Source organism: Chiloscyllium plagiosum, chromosome 6 (genome assembly GCF_004010195.1).
Source record: "Chiloscyllium plagiosum isolate BGI_BamShark_2017 chromosome 6, ASM401019v2, whole genome shotgun sequence".
NCBI classification, from domain to species: Eukaryota; Metazoa; Chordata; class Chondrichthyes; order Orectolobiformes; family Hemiscylliidae; genus Chiloscyllium; species Chiloscyllium plagiosum.
The window spans coordinates 67,156,839-67,182,526 of record NC_057715.1 but is presented as its reverse complement, the minus strand read 5'-3'; the positions used below and the strand labels follow the sequence as shown (position 1 = coordinate 67,182,526).

General features: G+C 40.8%; 1 protein-coding gene across 1 annotated transcript in view; it reads right to left on the bottom strand.

The window, feature by feature from the left end:
• LOC122550661 (PC3-like endoprotease variant B) overlaps nt 1-25,688 on the bottom strand; it is an 869,748-nt gene that overhangs the window by 321,461 nt on the left and 522,599 nt on the right. Inside the window, exon 8 of the mRNA XM_043691743.1 lies at nt 2,129-2,211. Within this exon, the coding sequence (XP_043547678.1) occupies nt 2,129-2,211 (83 nt within the window). The remainder of the gene's footprint in view (nt 1-2,128; nt 2,212-25,688) is intronic.

Sequence of the window (25,688 nt, the reverse complement as noted above, 5' to 3'; positions counted from 1 at the left end):
GTTGTTGGCGGATAGGATTAGGGAAAACCCTAAAGTTTTCTATAGATACATAAGGGATAAAGAATGACTAGAGTAAGATTAGAGCCAATCAATGACAGTCGTGAGAAGTTGGGCATGCAGTCCAAGGAGATAGGGGAAGTGCTAAATGAATATTTTTTGTCAGTGTTCACTTTGAAAAAAGACAATGTTGTCGAGGAGAATACTGAGAAACAGGTGACGAGATGAGATGGGATTGAGATTCATAAGGAGGAGGTGTTAGAAATTCTGGAAAGTGTGAAAATAGATAAATCCCCTGGGCTGGATGGGATTTATCTTAGGACTCTCTGAGAAGCCAGGGAGGAGAGTGCCAAGCCTTGATCTTTATGTCGTCATTGTCTACAGGAATAGTGCCAGAGGACTGGAAGATAACAAATGTTGTTCCCTTATTCAATAAGGGGAGTAGAGATAACACTGGTAATTATTGACCAGTGACCCTTACTTCGGTTGTTGGCAAAGTGTTGGAAAAGGTTATAAGAGATAGGATTGGAATAAGTTGATTAGGGATAGTCAACACGGTTTTGCGAAGTGTAGGCTGTGCCTCACAAACCTTATTGAGTTCTTTGAGAAGGTGACCAAACAGGTGGATGAGGGTAAAGTGGTTGATGTGGTGTATATGGAGTTCAGTAAAGTGTTTGATAAGGTCTGATAAGGCTCCCCAAGGTAGGCTCCTGCACAAAATATGGAGGCATGGGATTTAAAGCAATTTAGTGGTTTGGATCAGAAATTTGGCCAGCTGAAAGAAGACAGAGGGTGGTGGTTGATGGGAAATGTTCATTCTGGAGTTCAGTCACTGGTGCTGTACTGCAAGGTTCTGTTTTGGGTCCACTGCTGTTTGTCATTTTTATAAACAACCTGGATGAGGGGATAGAAGGATGGGTTGGTACATTTGCGGATGACACTAAGGTCGGTAGGACTGTGGATAGTGCTGAAGGATACTGTAAGTTACAGAGGGACATAGATAAGCTGAGGGGTGGCAAATGAAGTTTAATGCAGAAAAGTGTGAGGTGATTCTTTATGGAAGGAGTAACAGGAACGCAGAGTACTGGGAGAATAGTAAGATTCTTGGTAGTGTAGATGAGCAGAGAGATGCCGGTGTCCATGTACATAGGTCCTTCAAAGTTGCCATACAGGTTGATAGGGCTGTTAAGAAGGCATATGGTTTTTAAAATTTTATTGGTAGAGGGATCAAGTTTTGGATCCACGAGGTCATGCTGCAGCTGTACAAAACTCTGGTGCGGCCACACTTGGAGTATTACGAGCAGTTCTGCTCACTGCATTATAAGAAGAATGTGGAAGCTTTGGAAAGGGTTCAGAGGAGACTTACGAGGATGTTGCCTGGTATGGAGGAGACGTCTTACGAGGAAAGGCTGAAAGAGTTGAGGCTGTTTTCATTAGAGAGAAGAAGGTTGAGAGGTGACTTAATTAAGACAAATAAGATAATCAGAGGGTTAGATCAGGTGGACGTGAGAGCCTTTTTCCTCAGATGGTGATAGCTAGCACGAGGGGGCATAGTTTTAAATTGAGGAGTGATAGATATAGGACAGATGGAAGAGGTAGTTTCTTTACCCATGGAGTAGTAGGGGCCTGAAACAGTTATAGATTCGCCAACTTTACAGGTCTTTAAATGGTCATTGGATAGGCATATGCATGAGAATGGAATAATGTAGGTTAGGTGGGCTTTGGATTGGTTTCACAGGGCAGCGCAACATCAAGGGCCGAAGGGCCCTTGTTCTATGTTCTATGTTCTCCTTCAAAGGATGGACAACGAATGCTAGCCTATTCAATAATACCCAGATATCACAAATGGATTAAAAAATTGACACCCAAAGAAATCGAAAATGTACAATCTTTTCTTTTTCTTTGTACAGGACATACCCTCTTTTTAGACATTTGCTGTTTCTTTAGCTCAGGAAAACCTTCTGATCAATTCTTTGACACTTATAGGAAACATAGTTCATGACATTTCAGTGGAAAGAGACATAGCTTTGTGCTAAAAAGAGCTTTGTTGTGATCAACTGAGCATGCTGGAAGGAGGAGAATCGGTCACCCTTCTCAGTTGGTTGGAAGAAAATATGTCAAAATATCTTACCCATTGGATCCGTCAACATCTTCAGGTACTGGATCATGCTGATCATCAAAATGGTCATTGAAATCAAAGCTGGCATGAGGATCCTTTGAAAACATAACAGAAAAGTTAATTCATTTCTCAATATAATATGATGGCACTAACATCATTTGAACTAGTGTAATACCTTCATTTGAAGCCTTTTTTTAAAAAGAGCTTTGAAGATATTTTAACCCAAGTACCTTGAGCTCAATATTTCACATTTACAAATAATGCAAACTTTCAATAAAGTGGCCACAAAACTACTTTGCTGGATGACTGTGTTTCCAGGTACTGAGAGCATAAAGTATTCTGTCAATTGTTTGTTTTGGAGTTTACTGATTACCACAGTGACAATGCGAATACACAAAATGTATATGCAAAATAGATATTTAATTGATACAATAATATTAGAGAAACCTTTCTTTTCATGAAGATTTACAAATTTACAAAGATTTTCACCCGAATTACAGAGATTTTAATCTCTTGTTTCTAATATATAATAATACAGAACTCTGATGGATTATATTTTCAGTTTGCATGGAGTACGTTTGGTGCTCATCAAATTGATAAATGCCTTATTAGAAAAAAGACACAATATTCACTCCTGAGATCCAATACCAGCAGAGCTCTTTTTGCATGGGAGGAAGTTTTCTAATTTCAGCAACATACATCAGCTATTTAGTGAAGGAACCTCACCAATGTTCATCTCACTGTCCACAACAAGGAAGCCTTAGAAGTCCTAGGAAGGTTTATAGAAAATACACAAAAGACGAGCTAATAAGAGGTTAGCTGCATGTTTGCAGGCTGATTATATTGTGTCTTCTTGAATTCCTTCATTGCTCCAAAATCTGATATTAATTCACAATGTAGATGCAAGTTTCAATCATATCATTTGGCGACACAGCATTAATCTTCTCATATGCACATGCTGACATATTTCTATTTATACCTTTCTATAAGCTGCAGTAAGACAACTGGAGGAATTTGACCACTCAGCTTATCTTCCTCACTGAATTCCACCCTGATATTCGACAGTCACCTTGAATGCACCAGATCTTAACAACTTTATATTCAGAAGATGAATTGAGTCTCAATTTCACTAGAATATGCTCATTTATGGCCCATAAATAGTTGCAATGATAACCAACATGGTTGAATCTGCATGTGCATTAGGCCACTACAAAACTGTTTAAAGGATTTTTCATTTTACTTCCGGCTTCCCTGTTCATTGCTGACCAGGCTTCTACATTTGTTTGGACTAGTCAGGGCTTGTAATGCTCAATAATTCCCAAAAACTTGAAAGACTTTCATTTCAGAGTCAGAGAGATATTCAGCATGGAAACAGACCTTCGGTCCAACCAGTTCATACCAACCAGGTATCCCAACCCAATCTAGTCCCACTTGCCAGCACTCAGCCCATATCACTCTTCATATTCATATACCCATCCAGATGCTTTTTAGATGTTGCAATTGTACTAGCCTCTACCACTTCCTCTGGCAGCTTATTCCATACACATACTACCCTCTGCGTGAAGAAGTTGCCCTTCGGTCTCTTTTATATCTTTCCCCTCTCACCCTAAACCTATGCCCTCTAGTTCTGGACTCCCCGACTCCAGGGAAAAGACTTTGCCTATTTACCCTATCCATGACCCTCATAATTTTGTAAACCTCTAAAAGGTCACCCCTCAGCCTCCGATGCTCCAGGGAAAACAGCCCCAGCCTGTTCAGTCTCTCCCTATAGCTCAAATCCTTCAACCCTGGCAACATCCTTGAAAATCTTTTCTGAACCCTTTCAAGTTTCACAACATCTTTCCGATAGGAAGGAGACTAGAATTGCACATAATAGTCCAACAGTATCATCTGCAAACTTACTAACTATACCTCTTATGCTCACATTCAAATCATATAAATAACTGATGAAAAGTAGTGGACCGAGCACCGATCCTTGTGGCACTCCACTGGTCACAGGCCTCCAGTCTGAAAAACATCACTCCACCAACACCCTCTGTTTTCTACCTTTGAGGCAGTTCTGTATCTAATTGGTTAGTTCTCCCTGTATTCTGTGAAATCTAACCTTGCTAACCAGTCTTCCATGGGAACCTTGTCGAACGCCTTACTGAAGTCCATATAGATCATATTCACCACTCTGCCCTCAACAATCCTCTTCGTTATTTCTTCAAAAACCTCAATCAAGTTTGTGAGGCATGTTGACTATCCCTAATCTGTCCTTGCCTTTCCAAATACATGTACATCCTCTCCCTCAGGATTCCCTCCAACAACTTGCCCAACACTGATGTCAGGGTCACTGGCCTATAGTCCCCTGGCTTGTGCTTACCACCCTTCTTAAACAGTGGCACCACGTTGGCCAACCTCCAGTCTTCCGGCACTTCACCTGTGATTATCGATGATGCAAATATCTCAGTAAGAAGCCCAGCAATCAGTTTCCTAGCTTCCCACAGAGTTCTAGGATACACCTGGTCAGGTCCTGGGGATTTAGCCACTGTTATGCATTTCAGGACATCCAACACTTCCTCCTCTATAATACGGACATTTTTCAAGATGTCACCATCTTATTTCCACGAATTCTATTTCTTCCATGTCCTTCTCCACAGTAAACACTAACTCCTCAGTCAGTATCTCCCCTATCTCCTGTGGCTTCACACAAAGGCTGCAGTGCTGATCTTTGAGGGGCTCTATTCTCTCCCTAGTTACCCTTTTGTCCTTAATGTATTTGTAAAAACCCTTTGGATTCTCCTTAACTCTATTTGTCAAAGCTATCTCATGGCCCTTTTTGCCCTCCTGATTTCCCTCTTAGGAATACTCCAACTTCCTTTATACTCTTCCAAGAATTCATTCGATCGATCATGTCTATATTTGACAAATGCTTCCTTCTTTTTCTTAACCAAACCCTCAATTTCTTTAGTCTACCAGCTTTTCTTTTCACCCTAACAGGAATATACTGTCTCTGGACTCTCATTATCTCATTTCTGAAGGCTTCTTATTTTCCAGCTGTCCCTTTATCTGCAAACATCTGTCCCCAATGAACTTTTGAAAGTTCTTGCCTAATACCATCAAAATTAGCTTTCCTCCTATTTAGAACTTCAACTGTAGAATCTGGTCTATCCCACTATATTAAAACTAATAGAATTATGGTCGCTGGCCCCAAAGTGCTCCCCCACTGACACCTCAGTCACCTGCCCTGTCTTATTTCCCAAGAGTACGTAAAGTAATGCACCTTCTCTAGTAGATACATCCGCATATTGAATCATAAAATTTTCTGGTACATACTTGACAAATTCCTCTCCACCTAAACCCTTAACACTATGGCAATCCCAGTTTATGTTTGGAAAATTTAAAATCCCGTACCATAACCACCCTATTACTCTTACAGATAACTAAGATCTCCTTACAAATTTGATTCCCAAATTTCCCACTGACTATTAGGGGGTCTATAATGCAATCCCAATAAAGTGATCATCCCTTTCTTATTTTTCAGTTCAACCCAAATAAATTCCCTGGATGTCTTTCCAGGAATATCCTCCCTCAGTACAGCTGTAATGCTATGCCTTATCAAAAACACCACTCCCCCTCCTTTCCTCCCTTTCTATCCTTCCTGTAGCATTTGTATCCTGGAACATTAAGCTGCCAGTCCTGCCCATCCTTGAGTCGTTTCTGTAATTGCTATGATATCACAGTGCCACGCCCGGAGTTCATTTGCCTTCCCTATTAGGCCTCTTCCATTGAAATAAATGCAGTTGAATTTATCAGTCCTATTTTGTACTCTGCTTTGTCCCTGCCTGCCCTGACTGTTTGACTTGCTTCTGTTCTCAATTGTACCAGTCTCAGATTGATCTGTTTCCTCACTACCTCCCTGGGTCCCACTCCCCTACATTACTAATTTAATTCCTCCTGAGGAGCTCTAGCAAATCTCCCTATCAGTATACATGTAGTGGAATCTGGAAGTGGGGCCCTTGTACTTCTCCTTTTGAACACACTTTTCCTCCACAATATCCGAATCCATCCGATAAGGTGCTAAGAAGTTTAACATCAAGCACATTTGCAGATATTGGAGACAATTTCCCGAACATTCTGCAGATACAATATAAACTGGTCAAGGCAGTTGTCAATATCTACAATGAGAGATGTATAGGAGAACCTCAAGCATGAGAGAGCTCAGGAACGAACTGTGTGATCCAGGCCACAAAATGAGAACCTAATGACATTTTATTTGCATTTATGCTTTGAATGCTAAAGAGGACACATGGCCCAATATTCCTTCTCCTCCCAGCTCCACTCTGAATCCATGGGCTGCTCCTGGCCAATGCTTGCTCCTCCTTCTGGTTACCTTTCCCCAGCTGAAGTTTGGTGCAGACCTTGACCAGCAACAAACAAGCCAAATTCTCTTCCTCCCCATGGCCAGTGAGCTGTCCCAATGGCCAGGAAAGGAACCCACAGGTCATTGGTAAGAAACACGTGAGAACTGTGGGCCAACTGCCAGGTTCATGAGACACGCGCAGAAAGTGCATCACCAGATATAATTCCTGTCTTAATGATGGCTTCTCAATCTCTCTTTATCATTATCTTTCTAGTTTTTACTTCATTATCACTCAGTTAGTTTTCCATAATATAGATAAGCAGGCTATTCAGCCCATTCAGTCTGCTCCATCATTCAATGGCTGATTGGATCATCCTCAACTCCACTTTCCTGCCTTATCCCTGTAACCCTTGATTCCCTTGCAAATCAAATATTCGCTTATCTCAGCTATTAATCTACTCAATGATCAAATATTAACAGCCCTTTGCAGTAAAGAATTCCACGGTTTCACAACCCTCTAAGAGAACAAATTTCTCATTATCCTGGTCTTATATTCTGAGTTTATGCCCCTTATTCCTACACTCATCCACAAGGTGAAACAACCTCTCTGTACCTACACTGTCAAGTCTCTAAGATTTTTAAGGTCACCTCTCATTCTTCTAAATTCCAACCAGTACAGGTCAAATCTACTCAACATCTTCTCTTAAAACAGCCCCTCCATTCCTGGTATCGGCCTCGTGAACTTTTCCTAGGCTGCCTACAACGTTAATGTACCTTTCCTTAGATAAGGAGCCCTAAACTGATCCGAGTATTCCAGCTCTGGTCTGACTCATGTCTTGTACAGTTTTAGCAAAACCTCACTAATTTATCCCCCATTCCCTTTGAAATAAAAGACAACATTCTATTTACCTTTCCTATCACTGCTGGACTTGGATGCATTTATGAGTTGGATGAGGAAAGTGCATGTAATTTAGCTATTTTATCAGATAACAAAAACAGTTGGAATGGTAAGTGGTGAGAATGACATAAAGAGTATGCAGAGTGACATAGACAGGTTGAGCAAGTGACTAAAATCTTGGCAGATGGAATATAATGTGGGAAAGCATACCATTAAACTCCAATATACTACTTCAAACACCATGAGCTCTAATCTTATTAAGTAGCTTAATGTGTGGTATCTTATGAAATACCTTGTGAAAATCCAAATACATTACATCAATTGCTTTCCCATGATATTTCCTGCTCATTATCTCTTCAAAGAATTCTAGTAAATTTTTCAGATGTAACTTCCCCTTCATGAAGCCATGCTGACTCTGCTTGATCACATTATGTGTTTCTGAATGCTCTGTTGTCATATCCTTTTTAAATGACTCTGACATTTTTCAAACAACAGATATCAAGCTAACGGGCCAATAGTAACTCATTTGTTTTTGGCTCCATCCTCTTAAATAAAGGCGTTGCATTGGTAACCTCTCTTAATATTACTATCAGTCCATCCGCCACGTCTGTAGCTACTTCCTTTAACATTCAAGGATGCAAGCCATCAACTCCAGAGAATTTATCGGTTTTTAGCCCTATTAGTTTCCCTAGCTCCTTTGAACCTTCTTCTCCAATGCTCAATGATACAAATATATTCACTTCTTTCTACATTCCTATGCTTTTAAATTGAAAATTAATCACAGACTCCTATTAACATAAAACTGGACCTAGCTGTGCATTATTTTGTTTTTAAAATTTACCCTATCTTACAGCAGAGCAGCTGCTGGCCCTGTAGCAACGGTCCAGAGTGCTGCCAGCTCACCTTTGAATACTCAGTAAAACCCCTCCAACCTTGGGTTTCCAGTTACCTCAGCCCCCTCTCCTAGGATCCAAGAGCTATTGTGAGTATTACATCTAAACCAGAGAGGTATACATCAGGATGCTTTATTCACCTAATTTCCTGGCATGTGGATACTAATGAGGCAACAGTTCCAGATTTGGTCAAGCCCTGAGGTTTGTTACCCAGAACCACCAAAAAGAAATTTCACTCCATCATTTCTCAGGTCACCACGGCAACAAATTTCCTATGTTTTTCCAATCTGCGGCTCTTGAAATTCATGCTTAATCATAACTTGCTGATACCTTTGTGTTTCTCTTCTATCTTTTAGATGTTGGTGATGCCATCTTTAAAAAATCTAGCACCTTATTTTCTCATTGGAAGGTTTATAAATCTATTATTGGAAATTCTAAAATATGATATGGAAGAGTGAACAGAATACAAGAAGGATCACAATTTGACTATTTTTACTTTAAATAATGGGAAAACCATCGAATGTGCTCGGTGAAAATGAGGACTGCAGATGCTAGAGATGCTGAAGAACGACTCATCTTCCACCTCGGAATCCTTTGACCCCAGAGCATCAATGTGCCAGCCACCTAATGTGTTATTTAGTTTGACTCTCCAGTCGCTTATCTCCTGAGATGTTAAATGGAGATATGATATGTTGGTCCCAGGACTCAGGGCCACAATCGTACTTTGGGTTGTCTTTATCTTCCACAAGCAAAGCTGGTAGCTGTTTGTGCATTGTCCATGCAATTTCAATTGATTCCCTTTCATTGAAGCATGTCAAAGTCATGGATACTACCTATTCAGTCAGTTATGCTCTTTTAGTGCTGCATGTGTCTATGATTCTGTGCATCTTGGTAGTGCATTGCTGTGAGTAATAGAGATAATATTTGCTATTTCCCAACATAACTTAAAGTGCTGTCCAGATAGGTGTTTCTTAATTATTTACAAATGGGAATGTCAATGTTCTTCATGAGTTTTTCCATCTCACAGAAAATGCCACATCACAGTGAATAACAGGTGGGGCACTGTAGGTCAAAACCGGGCACTATGTTGCCATAGAGCAGTGGTCTGTCTCATGATCCTGCAATTATCACATAAAGATCATAGACTTTCAGCTAAATGCCATCATCTGGACAGTGTCAGGGATGTTTAAATTCACTCCCGCTGAGTGGCTGAGGTCAAGTTGAATACGGGCATTTAAAAGAAAACATCAAGTCTGACATAGCTTGCATATGGAAAAGAAATCAGCACAACACAAATGAAATCATCTTGGGGAATCCAAAAGGAAAACAAGAAACATGGGTCATGTTATTATAAGCCTCTTTTTCCACATTCACTCACAGGATGTGGGTGTCACTGGCTGGGCCAACATTTTTTGCCCACACCTAGTTGCCTTTCAGAAGGTAGTAGTGAGCTGCCTTATTGAACTGCTGCAGTTAATATTACCCACAATGCTGTTAGAATGCGGATTCCAGGATTTTGGCACAGTGACAGTGAAGGAACAGTGATATATTTCTAAGGCAGGATTGTGCAAGTGCATAAGGGTTCAAGCAATACCCTGATATCTGGAGTGACCCTGTTTGCACTTCCCTAACTGGACATGAGAAATATTTTCATCTTCTCGGTATTAGTTCTGTAATCTGTGGCTAAAATTTGATTTTACATTAGTATGTGTTGAAATGAAATAGTCGCTAAATGTTCAAAGCTCATGTAAAACAAACAACGGTGAAAACCTGAGTCATCATAAAAAAGGTCAAATACAATTATGGAGCTCTATTAATGGTTCATTCAGTAAAGACAACATGAAACTAAAACACAGATAGTCTGATGTATAATTCCTGTTCTATCCTTGATTAGTGTAATAGGGTCTCCAGCAGCAGGTGGCAACAGCGAGGGCCTATGTCACTTTATGCCAAAGTGTACTTTGGCCAAAGCAGGGAAACAAATTCACTTCAGCATGAGATCCTGGGTTACTAAGGGACTGTCTGGGACCCTTGCAATGTAGTTAAATGGGAATTTGTATATTCTTGTACTCATGGATGTTTTCATCAAGTTCATGCAGGCCACCCATGAACAAAAGACATCAAACAGAGCTAGGGTGTTAATATGTCATCAGTTTTGGTGTCCCACGTAAGTTTACTGTGATCACAGATGCAACTGTGCGTGGTATATTGGCTCAATGGTTAGCACTGCTGCCTCACAGCATCAGGTTCCCAGGTTTGATTCTAGCCTTGGACAGACTATCTGTGTGGAGTTTGCACATTCTCCCCGTGTCTGCGTGGGTTTGCTCCAGTTTCCTCCCACAATCCAAAGATGTGCAGGTCAGGTGAATTGGCCATGCTAAATTGCCCATAGTGTTAGGTGCATTAATCAGAGGGAAATGGGTCTGGGTGGGTTACTCTTTGGAGGTTCGGTGTGGACTGGTTGGGCCGAAGGCCCTGTTTCCACACGGTAGGGAATCTAATCTAACTTTGAAAGCTTTGTACAGTCTCTGACATTGCCAAGAGCTGCACCACTCCCAAACATCTAGAATCTATTGAGCAGTGTGAAAGACTCGTTTGCACTTTGACTGACAGTCCGAGTACTTGGCCTTCTAAGAGTAAACAGAACTGGCCTGACCACCTTTTAGAGTTGGTTTACGTTTACAATAGCATCCACACTTATTCGCCATACTATAGAGGCAGTGGCATGATCACAAAGTTCAAGGCCTCTACTCACCTGGCAACATATTTACACTCCCTGCATTCTAACCTCACACTTACATACTTATCCTTTCACATGAGCCATCAATGTTGCTGTCTGTGTTGCCAGACCTTTAAATCACAGAACACAGCAAGTGACAGCTGTGAACTACGGGGCATGGTTTGCCTTCTTTCGGCTATTCTGCAGTACAAGGGACTTGTCAGATTTAAAGTACGGCTCTCCATTTTTGAAACATACCTGATCAGAATGTCCTAATCAGAAATGCAGAGTCCTTTCTTCCAGCATGCAAAACCAAAGAAGCTGATTGGTAATCTGAAAATGATTGGCATGCTTCAAAAAGTCCAGCCCACTCTGTTTTTCTAATGTCAGTTTAAATTCCCTTCAGGTTTATACAGACCTGATGCCAGAAGAATAAAAGCATTTCTGCTTCATGATCGTCAGGCTGTCTGTGCATTTAAATCTCATATTATTTTTGACAGGATGTTTGTTTGATTACTGCGAGTAACTTCAGGTTAAGAAGAAAAACTTTTTACCATTGTCCCATTCCTGATAACATTCCTCATGAAAAATACCAATTTCTAGTGTTTTCACTAGCTGAGTGTACTTCTAAGGACAAATTGCTCACTAATACTCATTGTCCAGATCGATACACAATCAAAGTTTGTGAGAAGATTCACAGGAGGCTCCCAAGCACTGAGGATGTCACCTAGACAGGGGACGAAACGTCTGCAACACAAATTCCCAGCTCGGCGAACAGAACCACAACATTGATACACAATAAATGGCCTCATGAGAGAAATATCATGGACCATCCTCTGCAGACCAATACTCTATGTGTATTCAATTTATCAATGGAGGGAGAAATTTGGTAATCTTTCAATAAAAATAAACATATTAATATTCAAAGCTTCCAAACTTTGGCTAGAGAAAAAAGGAGAACAATTACATTAACACCCATTATGAGGTAAGAAACCTACCATACAAGAACATTTTAATGGAATTCTGAAAGAAACTTTTGGAAGAAGCGCCAACAAAAAATAGTCAAAGTTTCCGCAGGTAGCTTCATAACATGGATCTGAAACATCACCTTTTAGAACTGACATTGAAAAATTAGACAAGGTAGGTGTAATTAAAACTGATATACTGACACAAAGGTTAGCAAGACATTCAGCCCAAATTTAGAGAGAAATCGTGTTTTAAAAAAGGTGCAGGAGAAATAAAGGAAATGGCTGAAGACAGGAAGAGAATGAAACCTTTGTCGGGCACAATTAAGTTGGAAGCAAAGACTGAACCTGATGTACAAAATTCCAGCGAGAAAAGAATAATGGGCAGAGTGTTGCTGTCAGACAGTGTAACCAGGACTGGTAATAGAGTAATAGGAGAAGTTTAAGAATGAAAAGAGATGAAATGAGAAATCCACCAGAGCTTTGGAAAAGAATACTTCAATATATCAGAGCTTGATGCTGACAGGTAAGTGGAAGAGTGTAGCAACAGTACTTTCTCTCCGTTGATGGGAAAAAAAAATCTAGAAAACATCCTTACTGCACAGCTACTCTGCTGTTCACCCTCAGTTTTATACAATGTGGGAATTCTGTTTCCTAAATCTTTGCCTGAAAATATCATAGACGGAGCTGAATAACAATGTTGCCTTTAAAGAAAAGGAGAAAAAGCTGCCTCATTCAAAAAAATATGGACAGGACAGGGCCTTGACCTGTTGTTCCATCCTACCATTTATTGATTTCTTTCATTTTATAATTATTTGATTAACACACGTTGTTTGTGAAGCCACTCACTGGAAGAATAATGCGCAAGGAGCTATAACTATTTAAGAAAGCTTGTAAGGACAATAAGTAAACAACACCTGTTCGATACAGGATTTCCAGAGTTGAAGGTACAATGAAAGGGCAGGACATATGAACATACGAATATGCAAATTAGGATCAGGAGTAGGCCATTCCTTTACATCCAGAGCTTGGGGAGCTTCCAGCATACCTACATGCTTGACGACTCATATATTCCTACTGCAAATGAGGATTTAGAAGCCTTGCAAAGCTGGAAACTGGGAAGCAAGGGCTAGCTACTTCACACAAGGCTAATGACTCCATTATGCAATTTGTCTGATTGAGAAGAACATAAATACAATGCAGTCCATTCTTCCTCAACGGTCGAGCAGATAATAGGTCTGCTAAGGTGAGGTTCCAACACGTGGATTGGTTTGGGAGGGACTTGCATATGGTAGGCAGGGTGTGTCTCATAATCTGAGCTTGCTGTGCTTTGCACAACAGATAATAAGGGAATCTGATTATTTTTATTCATTCCTGGCATGATATCATCACTGCTGAAAATGTGTTGCTGGAAAAGCGCAGCAGGTCAGGCAGCATCCAGGGAATAGGAGAATCGACGTTTCGGGCATAAGCCCTTCTTCAGCTTCATGATATCATCACTGGCTAGACTAGCATTTATTGGCCACTCTAGTTTCTCAGAGGGCAGTTAAGAGTTAAGCATATTGCAGTGGGTCTGAGTCACATGTAGATCAGACCAGGTAAGAGCAGCGGTTTCCTTCCCTCAACGACATTAGTGAACCAGATGGATTTTTCCGACGGTCGACAATGGATTCATGGTCATCTTAATTCCATGTGTTTTAAAAAATTCCACCACCTGCTGGCTTGGGATTTGAGCCAGGTTTCCCAAAACATGACCTGAGTTTCTAGGTTAACAGTTCAGTGGTATTACCACTAGGCCACCACCTCATCATGGATGATAGATGAGTGTGGATGGATATTCCTCCCTGATGGGGATACGGAAGAACTGGGAGGGCTGGACTAGTCTTTTGAGGAGAAGGATGAGGATAGTGAACAAGAGGACAGAGTGTAGCTGCTGTAAACATGACTGACAGCCAGTTGAAGTCGATGTAATTTGGGTGCAAGATCACTGAATGATCTTGCTGCTCAACAAATACTTAAGTTCAATATGCAAATTGTTAAGTTGTATTCAGAGATAAATGTTTGCTTGATTTTAGTCTGTTTTTGAAATATTTGAAGGCTTCCCTGAATGTGATTACCCCACAATGAACAATGTTAAGGTCGTGGAGGACAGTAGACATTGGGGAAGGAGTAGTGCTAACTTAAAAAGGCCTGAACGATAGGATGTGGCTAAGGATCGGTGAGTTTTGCAGCCTGGCACTTAAGCAGCCATAAGAGAAATGTGTACTTGTATGTGCATTGTGTCTGCTCTGCCACCGATGTGCCATGCAAATGCTGCGTAACTGTGTTAATATTGTTGGACTACCATTTCAACAGGATGCACAGCCATGTTTCAGAGTAGGTGTGGTGCTAGAGTTGATGGTCCTTTCCAGGATTTCCTGTCAGTGGTGAGTTCTTATAGCTCCATGAAACTTGAAGAAATTGACATAATGCGAAATTATGGTTAGATTCAGACCACAGGAATTAGCTTTCATTGCCTTTTTGTGGCATTAACTGAGCAAGAGCGTCTTCAAGATGGGGCTTGCTAGTCTTACTATCCAATTAAAATTCAGCACTGCAGCCAGTTTCAGTTTGAAAGAAGTCTGCTGGGTTTGGATCATACCTTCAAATGATGGGCCCTTGGTAATGTAGAAATTGGGCTTTTATGATGTACAGAGAAATCTAAATGCAATTCCCATACTTAGCCACTGTCATGCAGACTTGGGGTAGCTCCATGGAAAGCAAAACTGAAAAGGTCATACATAAGTAATCCAGACAACTGCGCCCTCAGGACTTCCCTGAGACACAATTTTACCATTGGGAAGGTTGGTTAAGTACATATTGGGTGGGGTGGAGGTGGTTGGTGGTGTTGAAATTTTAACTTCAAAATTTTGGTTGAAATGCATGGCATTGCATACAAAATGTAAAATTTATCAAACACATTTTGTTTTTAATGCAGGAGGGATTGGGCAGGCATGCAGCCAGCAGTTTGCATGTTTTACTATTTATCAAGGTTGTGTGTCTAAGATTTTATTAATGCTTAATGCTAGCTGACTGGATTTCTCAAGTGGGAAAGATTAAAAAAGAAGTGAGAATTGCAGCACACAAGAGGTAAGAACTTTTCCAGTACTGGTTGTGAGCCAGAAAGAGCAGGAGTGATTCACTCTACCCCACCAAGCAAAACTGTTCACTTGCTAACTGTTTCAGTTAACTTGTTTCCCTGTTAGCTGGTCAGTGAAGGAACCCTTTCACCTTCGTGCACCCTTCGGTCCTCAGACCCACACCCACAATCACTGACTCTTTCCCATTAATGTCTCAGACTTCCTTCCGGCCTCTCCCAGATCCCTCATCACACCCTCTGATATACCCTTGACACCTGCAATCATGCCCAAGTCTTCAAGCCACTTTGTGCCTACGGTCCTTACAATCCCTGCTTCGAGAAAGGAAGCAGCTCCAGAGAAACACCATGACATTCCAAAACTCTGCACTGCTTACAATTCTAAATCACGGTCCCATGGGTATCTGTAAATGGAGTCACAGTTTTGATCAAATTCCACATTGTAGGCATCACTAGTGGTCATAACTCAGACGACATCTTTCTAATATTCGGAATCTTGCTTCACACTTGTACCTAATTGGTTTAAATTTCATGTTCATAAACCAGCTACAAAGCACTGCTGACATGTATGAAAGTGTCAATTAACACATCGCAGCTAGGAATAAAAACTGCCAAACAGCATTTTTGAACTTCATTCAAAACTGGAGTCTGAAAAATCTACCAAACACAAGGAGCAAATGACAGTCAATCAAAATTCATCTCTATTGTTTTGAAAATCCTTTCATCTGCCAAATTGAACTCCTATTAGCTGAAAAACACAGCACTGGAAGTAAGCATTGCAAATACATAGATCATACAGCACAGAAGAAGGTTATTTAGCTCCTCATGGATGTGCTCGCTTTTTCCCTGCAGCTGTGTAATTATTTCCCTTTGCAAACATTCATCCAATCCCTTTATAAAAGGCTACAATTGAATTGTACTCCAATCTGCTTTCAGGCATTGTATTCCTGAATATTGCATAAAAGATCACTTCATTTCCCCCTTGTTCCTTCGTAGTTAACTAAAATAAAATACATAACTACAAAGAAAATGATTGAACTGGAATGTCATGCACTGGAATGTTCTGTTTAAAGGTATTTTCCATTAGAAGCCTGCACTATGCAAGAAGCCTGTGCCTTATATTATTAAGCCCATGTCCTGTAGCTGAATAAATTCACGCTGGTAGTCTACAATCCTCACCTTTCTAAGTTCTACGAACTAAAAACAGTGTTGACAATTTCAAGAATGGTGTATGCGGTTGGAACAGAGTTGGGTAGGACCAAGAAATCAATTGGGGCTCGCAAAACAAAACTCTACAGAACAGCTGTGATCAATGATGCAAATGGCATACAGGTAGAATTTCCTTCATAATTTATACCCCACACAACGCACATTCTGAAGATTTGCAATCACTTGTTTGTATGTGTACTAGAGCTATGACAGTACAATTAGGAAGGATTTTTTTATGGCCAAAGGACTATTTATTTAATTATATTTCAGTAAAGGGTGTTAACATGGCTTATTCATTTTATGCTTCGCCACTCAAAGATTGTAACATTTTTAATTTGATGAAGATGATTGTGAGCAGCTGGGTTGGAAAGAGGGTGAGAAAGTTCCCCAGGTTTCAACTGTTTATTGAAGAGAAGAGAAAAAGAAAGCCCATAGTGGGTCCGGAACAGCTTGTTACTAGCCACAGGCGTAGCTGGAGATATTGTGAGGAGGTAGTTTTACCTTCACACCTATAAAGAACAGTGTGTTTAGGCAGTGACAAATCCAACTCAGGCTGGGGAGAAAAGAACCTATAATGATTTATATCTATGTAGCAAATCATTAAACTTCATTGCCAGATGAAAATGTAAGAGGTATTCAAATGGACAGAAGGACTTACTCGAAAACTATGGCAAGGAGAGCAATACGGCACTGATTGTGTGATGATAAACAAGAACAATTTTTCACCAAGGATTTAATGCTAAAAGTCTCATCGGTGAACTATCGACTTGCGCAAAGGGGATCAGTAACAGGTGCTGTAGCTACTACAGAGAAATATTTAAGTATATCTATTATTGAAAACAAAACACTCAAATTGAGACATCACAGGTACTGAAACAGACTGTGTTTATATGTCACAAAATCTCATCAGCATTCAAGGTATGGCTCATGAGTGGTAAGTGACATTAATGCCACACAAGTATCAGACATTTCAACTGGACCCTGGGCGACATCCCAAATTCACTATGATTCCAGATGGGATGGCTCAAATGGTTAAGCTCCTCAGTTTGGAGGAATAAACTGGCTCCCCTTCTTTATTTACCCACTTCCTTGATTGGTTACAAAAAGATTACTTTAAAAAGGATCCTTCTCTGGTTGATATCTTTCTACCAGACCTTAAAATTATGCTTCAAGAAGAGCCAACTTAACCAGGCTTTCCTGATTTAACAAAGAGTGAGTTTACTAATGACTACATGCTATAACATAACACACATGCACAGAGGATAGAAAGAAGAGGCAAGTCCCAAGAAGTACAAGTTAAGAAATAGGTTATACAGATCAGTCTGAGTTGTTTGTGAAGAGCAGATAGGATGACATTATGGCCATTTGGTTGGTTACCAATAGCAATTGAACACTTGTTTCACAATCTTTTGTTTTGCAGATTGGTTGAGATATTGTAGTTCTGATTCATTTTAACTGAGAATGAATTCCAACATTCAAGGGACGAGAGAGCGCTTTTCAGTCTTATTTGCTTTTGTCTGGCTGCTAGCTAGCTGATTTCCAGCACTCAAAGTAAGAGATGGATTTTACCTGCAACAAAGGGGTGACTAGGAATCTTTGACTGTGTCCTTCAGGGCAAGTTCAAACCCAGGCTTGTACATACAAAGGTATTTTATCTCAAAAGCACACTCCAGTGGAGCTGAAACTAGCTTTTTACTACCCCACTCCCACCTTCTTCATACATTTTTCAAAGGATAAAAACATCACAACATATGTCTGTAGGGGGTGGTTTGTTATTGAGTGAGTAGTCATTTGCACCTTACTGTTTTTGTAATCAGAAAAGTCCTGACAGTTCTGTACTGAAGGGTCACCGGACCCAAAACATTAACTCTTCTTTTTCTCTGCAAATGTTGCCAGACCTGCTGAATTTTTCCAGCAATTTCTGTTTTTGTTTATGACTTCCAGAACCTTCAGATTTATTTTTTGTTTAGGTAACAATGCAGTCTGTTTTTACTTGCCTCTTGCCTCCTTTGAAGGGCTATTGTTTGAAGTTTCCTTTGCATTGCTATTTTTATTCTGCGCTTCTCTATCCAAACAGCCACTTAATTTATATTGGCAGCCATTTTTGGAAACATATTTTGGATTGAGGTTAAAAAAGGCCACAATTCTTTGGGGTTCTGACCCCTGATCATGATACAGATAATGACCATCGCTAAAAGAGAGAATCAACTGTCACTGTTTGACATTCAATGGCATCACTATTGCTGAATTCCCCTCCATCACCCTGAGGGTTAGCACTCACCAGACACTAAACTGGAATAGACATACTGTATTCTGTCATATAGTCAATACTGTAGCTATGAGACCAGGATACAGGCGAGGAGTTCTGCATTGAATCAGTCACCTCCTAACTTCCCAATGTCCATTCACCATCCAAAGACATAAGTCAGGAATGTGATGGAATACTGCCCAATTGCCTGGATGGGTGCAGCTCCAATTACATTCAAGAAGCTTGACACCATCAAAGACAATGCAGTTCTTTGGATAAGAATCTGATCTTGAAGCATTTAATCCCTCCTTCCTGGCACCTTCTTTTCCTGCTGTTTCTCATTCTGTTTTGAGAAAATTGGAGGGTTTGCTCCACCCTCTTGCAATAATAGCACTGAAGTGTCTTTGGTCTCTGCTAAATAATGGGTGGCACGGTGGCACAGTGGTTAGCACTGCTGCCTCACAGCGCCAGAGACCCGGCTTCAATTCCCACCTCAGGCGACTGACTGTGTGGAGTTTGCACATTCTCCCAGTGTCTGCGTGGGTTTCCTCCCACAGTCCAAAGATGTGCAGGTCAGGTGAATTGGCCATGCTAAATTGCCCATAGTGTTAGGTAAGGGGTAAATGTAGGGATATGGGTGGGTTGCGCTTCGGTGGGTCGGTGTGGACTTGTTGGGCCGAAGGGCCTGTTTCCGCACTGTAAGTAATCTAAAATAATATATTCTCAAGTTATACAAATGGCTCCACTTAACAAAGAACTGTAATGATTAGGAATTGTAGACAGGGTTTCCTCATAAACACTTTTTCATTGTAGCTATGTATAGCACATATCTGACCTCTTGCTCTAATCCTTGTAGTTTCTAGGCCGCAAATTTTAATAGAAGATTAATTGAGGCCAGGAATTCTCAGACAGAGCACAGCATCGGAAAGGACTAATATGTTTGCTCTGATATCCATTTAAAGCTAATTTATTTTACTCTGGTATTTCTGTCTATAAAACTAACTAATTTGGGTTCCCGCAGTCGATTTCCTTGGACTATGCCCCATTTGTTCATGTAGTTGCCACTGCTGTATTTTCTGAATGCTTGTTTCTTCCCTCACTCTGTAGGTCCTTTTATTTCTTATTCTTTATATAGTGTGGACAATTGATTTCTTCCTGTTGCTAACCTCGTACTCTGCCACTGGCCTTTTCCTATATTTTCTTCAACTTCTCATTCTGTGCGACAATGTCTAGGCAGGCCTCAAGATCCATTTTAAGCTAGTACTTATCACTGCTGAGCTTTACTTCAGGTAAATACTCCACCTCTGGGCGTGGACTGCTGACTGGCCACATGGTTTAGATAGATTAGATTCCCTATAGTGTGGAAACAGGCCCTTTGGTCCAACAAGTCCACACTAACCCTCCAAAGAGTAACCCACCCAGACCCATTTCCCTCTGACTAATGGAACTAACACTATAGGCAATTTAGCATGGCCAATTCACCTGACTTGCACATCTTTGGAGTGTGGAAGGAAACCGAGCAACCCCACGCAGACATGGGGAAAATGCAAACTCCACACAGACAGTCGCCCGAGGCTGGAATCAAACCTAGGTCCCTGGCGTTGTGAGGCAGCATTGCTAACCACTGAGCCACCACGCTGCCAATCTACCATCGTTCATCTTCCATTTCAGACTTTTACCACTCACCTCTGGTTCTGTGGATTCAGTCACCACTTCCACTACACCACTCTGTGAAACCCAGTCTGTTCTGAGAGTATAGCTGCAGGCTTCATTAAACAAAACTGTATTCCTTACTTGGACTCTACAGGTTCTAGCTCCATGTAATCTGACATCATGTGTTTCTATTGCACATACACCAAGCTGTACCCGGAATAAAAGTACAATTCTCTTTCCTCTAGACTGGCTACAGTAAAAGTAGTTTATTTCAAAGAATTATGAATAGCTGAGCTTTTAAATCTTTATCATAATGGCACTGCTGTCATAGAATTAATTGGTTCTTTACAGAATGCACAATAGAGCCAGATATTCATATGGATGCGATGACAAGTCAATGAAAGTGAATGAATGGGCAGAAGTTGGCATGGAGGATATGAAGGCTTTTAGGTGAGTGGAGAGGCAAAGATTGGCATGGAAATGTCATGGAGCATGTAAGGTGGTGATAGGCTGTTTTCTGGTTTATATAACTCTTATTATAGTTGGACAGATTCCAAGACCACTGACCTGGGCCTTTTAAACAACCTTACCTGCAACGTGCAGTCACTGTGGCTATCTTTGTAATTTTTCTCAGGGCAGTGCATCTGCCTTCTGCAATGATCTGCTCCCCCAAATGCAATTCCCATCTTTGTAGGCACTTTTTCCCCAAACCAAACCAGGAAAATCCCTATCTTCCTCTACCTGCCTCTTAATGCTGGGCCATAAACCAAGGACTCTCTTCCTAAAATCACTTCACACCATTTTTTGACATTCGGTGTAGACAGTCAAAATGAAGTGATTTGTTCAAATTGTGGTGGAATATATTTGCATCTATTTGTAGTTTGTGGCCGAGCAGTCTTGTAACATTGACACAAGATGTTCCAATCATCACTACATTTGAAACAAAAACAGAAATTACTGGAGAAATTACTGAGCAGATTTGGCAGCATTTGTGGAGATAAAGCAGGATCAAAATTTGACTCTGTCAAGTACAGCTGGGGCAGGAAAGTTGCCTTGGACTCATTGGTAGGTCAGTGCAGCTGAGAGTGGAAGTTGGGGGTTGGGGGTTGGGGGTTGGGGGGGGGTGCGTGTATTGAGTGGGTGAAGGAAGCACACATGCAGCAATTGCTTGGAGTCACTGAGAAATGTTGGAGCTTTGAGAAACTCAAGGATAGTTTCAGCTCAGTAAACTAGCTGCTGGGAGAACAGCTAGAATTGAACTCCTCAGTAGGTATTGTAATGTAGTCTTGGGAATCCACTGGAATCTTGGGAAGAGAATGAACTATCAGGATGTGAGCAATCATTGAGGCAAGTCCATGATGTAATGGTCTTCAAGGGATTTTCAGAGCTTGGCCTTTGATAGCAATGCAGAGGAATCCCTTGCAAAGAAAAGAAAGTTTTAATGAGATTTGTTGAGCCAGAGTGTCACTAATGTCTGGAGATTATCGAGAAATCCAGAGATCCATCATTTTTTAATGTGTTCATCGGATGTGGATGTTGCTGGTTAGGCCAGCATTTGTTGCCCTTCCCCAGTTACCCAGAGACAATTAAAAGTCAACTACATTATTGAGAGTCTGGAGTCACATGTAGGCCACACCAGGTATGGATGGGGAATTTCCTGCCCTAAAGGTGCAGATGAGTGAATGAGTTGGGCTCTTACATCAAATAACTTTTACAATTAATTTCATAGTTCCCATCAGGCTAGCATTTCTTTTTTATTCCAGATTTTTCTTGAAAATTGGGAAGTGTACATACAAAGAGATCAGGTAGTCCTTGTAGTCAATGAAAGTAGGCAGACAGGTGCAGAAAGCAATTAGGAAGGCAAATGGTATATTGCCTTCAGTGTTTGAGGATTTCACTGAATTCAGAAGTAGGCATGTCTTACTGAAGTTATACAGGGCCTTGGTGAGATCACGCCTGGATTATTCTGTGAAGTTTTGGACACTGTACCTAACAAAGGATATACTTGCCATAGAGGGAGGACGACAGAAATTAATTAGGCTCATACCGGGAACAGCAGAACTGTCCCATGAGGAGAGATTCCAGATATCTTGGCAGTTCAACAGTGTTCACTAGAGTTTAGAAGGATGAGGGGATTTAATTGAAACATATGGCATTCAAACAGAGCTGGACAGACTAGATGCAGAGAGGTGTCTAGTGTAGTCTAGAACCAAGGGACACAATTTCAGAATACGAGATAGGCCATTTAAGACTGAGATGAGGAAACCTTACTTCACTTAAAAGGTAGTGTGAACCTGTGTAATCCTCTATCACAGAAGCACTATGGAGAACAAGCCACTTAATATAGTCAAGAAAGAGACAGATACCTTTTCAGACTTTAAAGGCATCAAGAGGTATTGGGAGAAAGCAGGAATATGGCATTGAGATAGAGGATCAGCCATGATCACATGAAATGGTGGAACTGAAGGGTCAAATGGACTACTGCTGCTCCTGGATTCTATGGTTCCATGTTTCAAATTTCACCACTTAGCTTGGTGGAATTCAAAGCCATCTCCCTGGAATGTCAGCCTGGGTCTCAGGATTATAATTCCAGTAAACAATGCCATCCCCTGCCTTGACCTCACATTTGCTACTTCATTTGATCTGCGATTTTTTGATCACAGTTTGTCTGCTAATTCATTTTTAACTCCTGCCACTTCTGCATGTTGGAGTGTCAACTGTATGTTATCATAGATTGTTTTACTTTTCTAACCTTGCATAATAAACTTTGCTCATTCAAAACAGTTAAATCTTGTGACATGATTCTCTTCATCAATATCTGACATCTCAAATTTTGTTGACTTTAAAAATAAATGTTTGTGGACCCTAAGCAGTTGGTAATATCTATTTGGTGAACACATCATGGATCATGACAAAATGAATGAATACTAACTGATCTCCCATTGCATTGCACATATTAATCTGGAAGGGATGGTCACATCCTTAGCTAGCATTCAAGCTTTAATATTGTTGTATCTCTCCTGTTTCTATTCCCATAACTCTTATTTTGACTTTCCTCTATTTTCTGGTATGATCACTGTTTTTTCCCCCTTCTTTCCTTTTGGGTAGAATTAATGCTTTGGCCTGTTGGCAATGGAGCTAACAGTAGGTTTCCTAGCCTACATTAGAGATGGGAGTGACCCCATCCCAGTTCCTTGTCCAATCAGTTGTGCTTCTCTAATTAAAAATCGAAAGAACTGCGGATGCTATAAATCAGAAACAAAAACAAAGGTTGCTGGAAAACCTCCGCAGGTCTGGCAGAATCTGTGCAGAGAAATCAAAGTTAACGTTTCGGGTCTGATAATCCTTCCTCAGAACTTGTGCTTCTCTACTTTCTATCACTTGCAAATAAACAAAATATCAGAACTTAACCATTTGTCCCTTTGTATCTGAACCATCATTCATTAAGATCATGGAAAATTTCTTTGTATTTTGAATTCCAAATTCCTATCTACCCCTGGTAACCCATGATTTCCCTGCCGAACAAGAATTTATGTACAACAACTGAAGCTGCTGGCGAAACAGAGCAGAACAGGGAGCTTCTGAACAGAGAAAGCAGAGTTAACGTTTCAAGTTCAGTGCCTCTGATAATAAACGGTCACTGGACTCAAAATATTAACTCTGCTCTTTTCCCACAGATGCTGCCAAACTTGTTGAGTTTCTCCAGCAATTTCTGCTTCTGTTTCAGATCCTCAGCATCCACAGTTCTTTGTTTTATTGCAGGAAAGTCTGTCCACTATGGCTTTCCAATACTCTAAGGCAGTGGGTTTCAAAGTCTCACAAACCTTAAAGAAAAAAAAAATCTTCTCAACTTTGTCATGAAAAGATGACCTATAATTTTAAAACAGTGCCCTGAAGTTCTGGACTGACTCACAAAAGGAGACAACCTTTCCATATCCATATGCGAAGGATCTTCTATGAAATCACCCCTCATTCTTCTAAACTCGAGTAGAATCAAACCAGGTCTGTCCAACTTTCCTCAGAAGACTAACCACATATTCTGGATATTCATCCAGAAAAACTCTTCTGAACTGTCTGCAAAACATTTACATCCTTCCTTGACTGACTCTTGGGAAATAAGGTGGGGCAAGTGACTGAGGTGTCAGTGGGGGAGCACTTTGGGGCCAGCAACCATAATTCTATTAGTTTTAAAACAGTGATGGAAAAGAATAGACCGGATCTCAAAGTTGAAGTTTTAAATTAGAGACGGTATTTGGCAAGAATTTTCAAAAGCTGATTGGGGGCAGATGTTTGCAGTTAAAGGGATAGCTGGAAAATGCGAAGCCTTCAAAAATGAGATAACGAGAATCCAGAGAAAGTATATTCTTGTTAGGGTGAAAAGAAAAGCTGGTAGATGTAGAGAATTCTGGATGAGAAATTGAGGGTTTGATGAAGAAAAAGAAGGAAGCATATGTCATATATAGACATGATAGATCGAGTGAATCCTCAGAAGAGTTATAAAGGCAGTAGGAGTATACTTAAGAGAGAAACTCGGAGGGCAAAGCTTTGGCAAATAGGGTTAAAGAGAATCCAAAGGGTTTTTATAAATACTTATAAATAAGGACAAAAGGGTAACTAGGGAGAGAATAGGGTCCCTCAAAGATCAGCAAGGCAGCTAATGTGATGGGGGAGATACTAACCAAGTATTTTGCATCAGTATTTACTGTGGAAAAGGACATGGAAGATATAGAATGTAGGGAAATAGATGGTGACGTCTTGAAAAATGTCTGAATTACAGAGGAGGTGGTGCTGAATGTCCTGAAATGCATAAAAATGGATAAATCCCCAAGACCTGATCAGTTGTACCCTAGAACTCTGTGGGGAGCTAAGGATTAATTGCTGCACACCTTGCTGAGATATTTCTATCATCGATAGTCACAGGTGAGGTGCCGGAAGACTGGAGGTTGGCTAACGTGGTGCCACTATTTAAGAAAGGCGGTGAGGAAAAACCAGCGAACTATAGATCGGTAAGCCTGACGTCGGTGGTGAGCAAGTTGTTGGAGGGAATCCTGAGGGACAGGATTTGCATGTATTTGGAAAGGCAAGGACTGATTCGGGATAGTCAACATGGCTTTGTGCGTGGGAAATCATGTCTCACAAACTTGATTGAGTGTTTTGAAGAAGTAACAAGGAGTATTGATGAGGACAGAGCAGTGGACTTCATGTATATGGACTTCAGTAAGGCGTTCAACAAGGTTTCCCATGGTAGACTGGTTAGCAAGGTTAGATGTCATGGGATACAGGGAGAACTAGCCATTTGGATACAGAACTGGCTCAAAGGTAGAAGACAGAGAGTGGTGATGGAGGGTTGTTTTTCACACTGGAGGCCTGTGACCAGTGGAGTGCCACAAGGATTGGTGCTGGGCCCTCTACTTTTTGTCATTTACATAAATGATTTGGATGCGAGCATAAGAGGTACAGTTAGTAAGTTTGCAGATGACACCAAAATTGGAGGTGTAGTGGACAG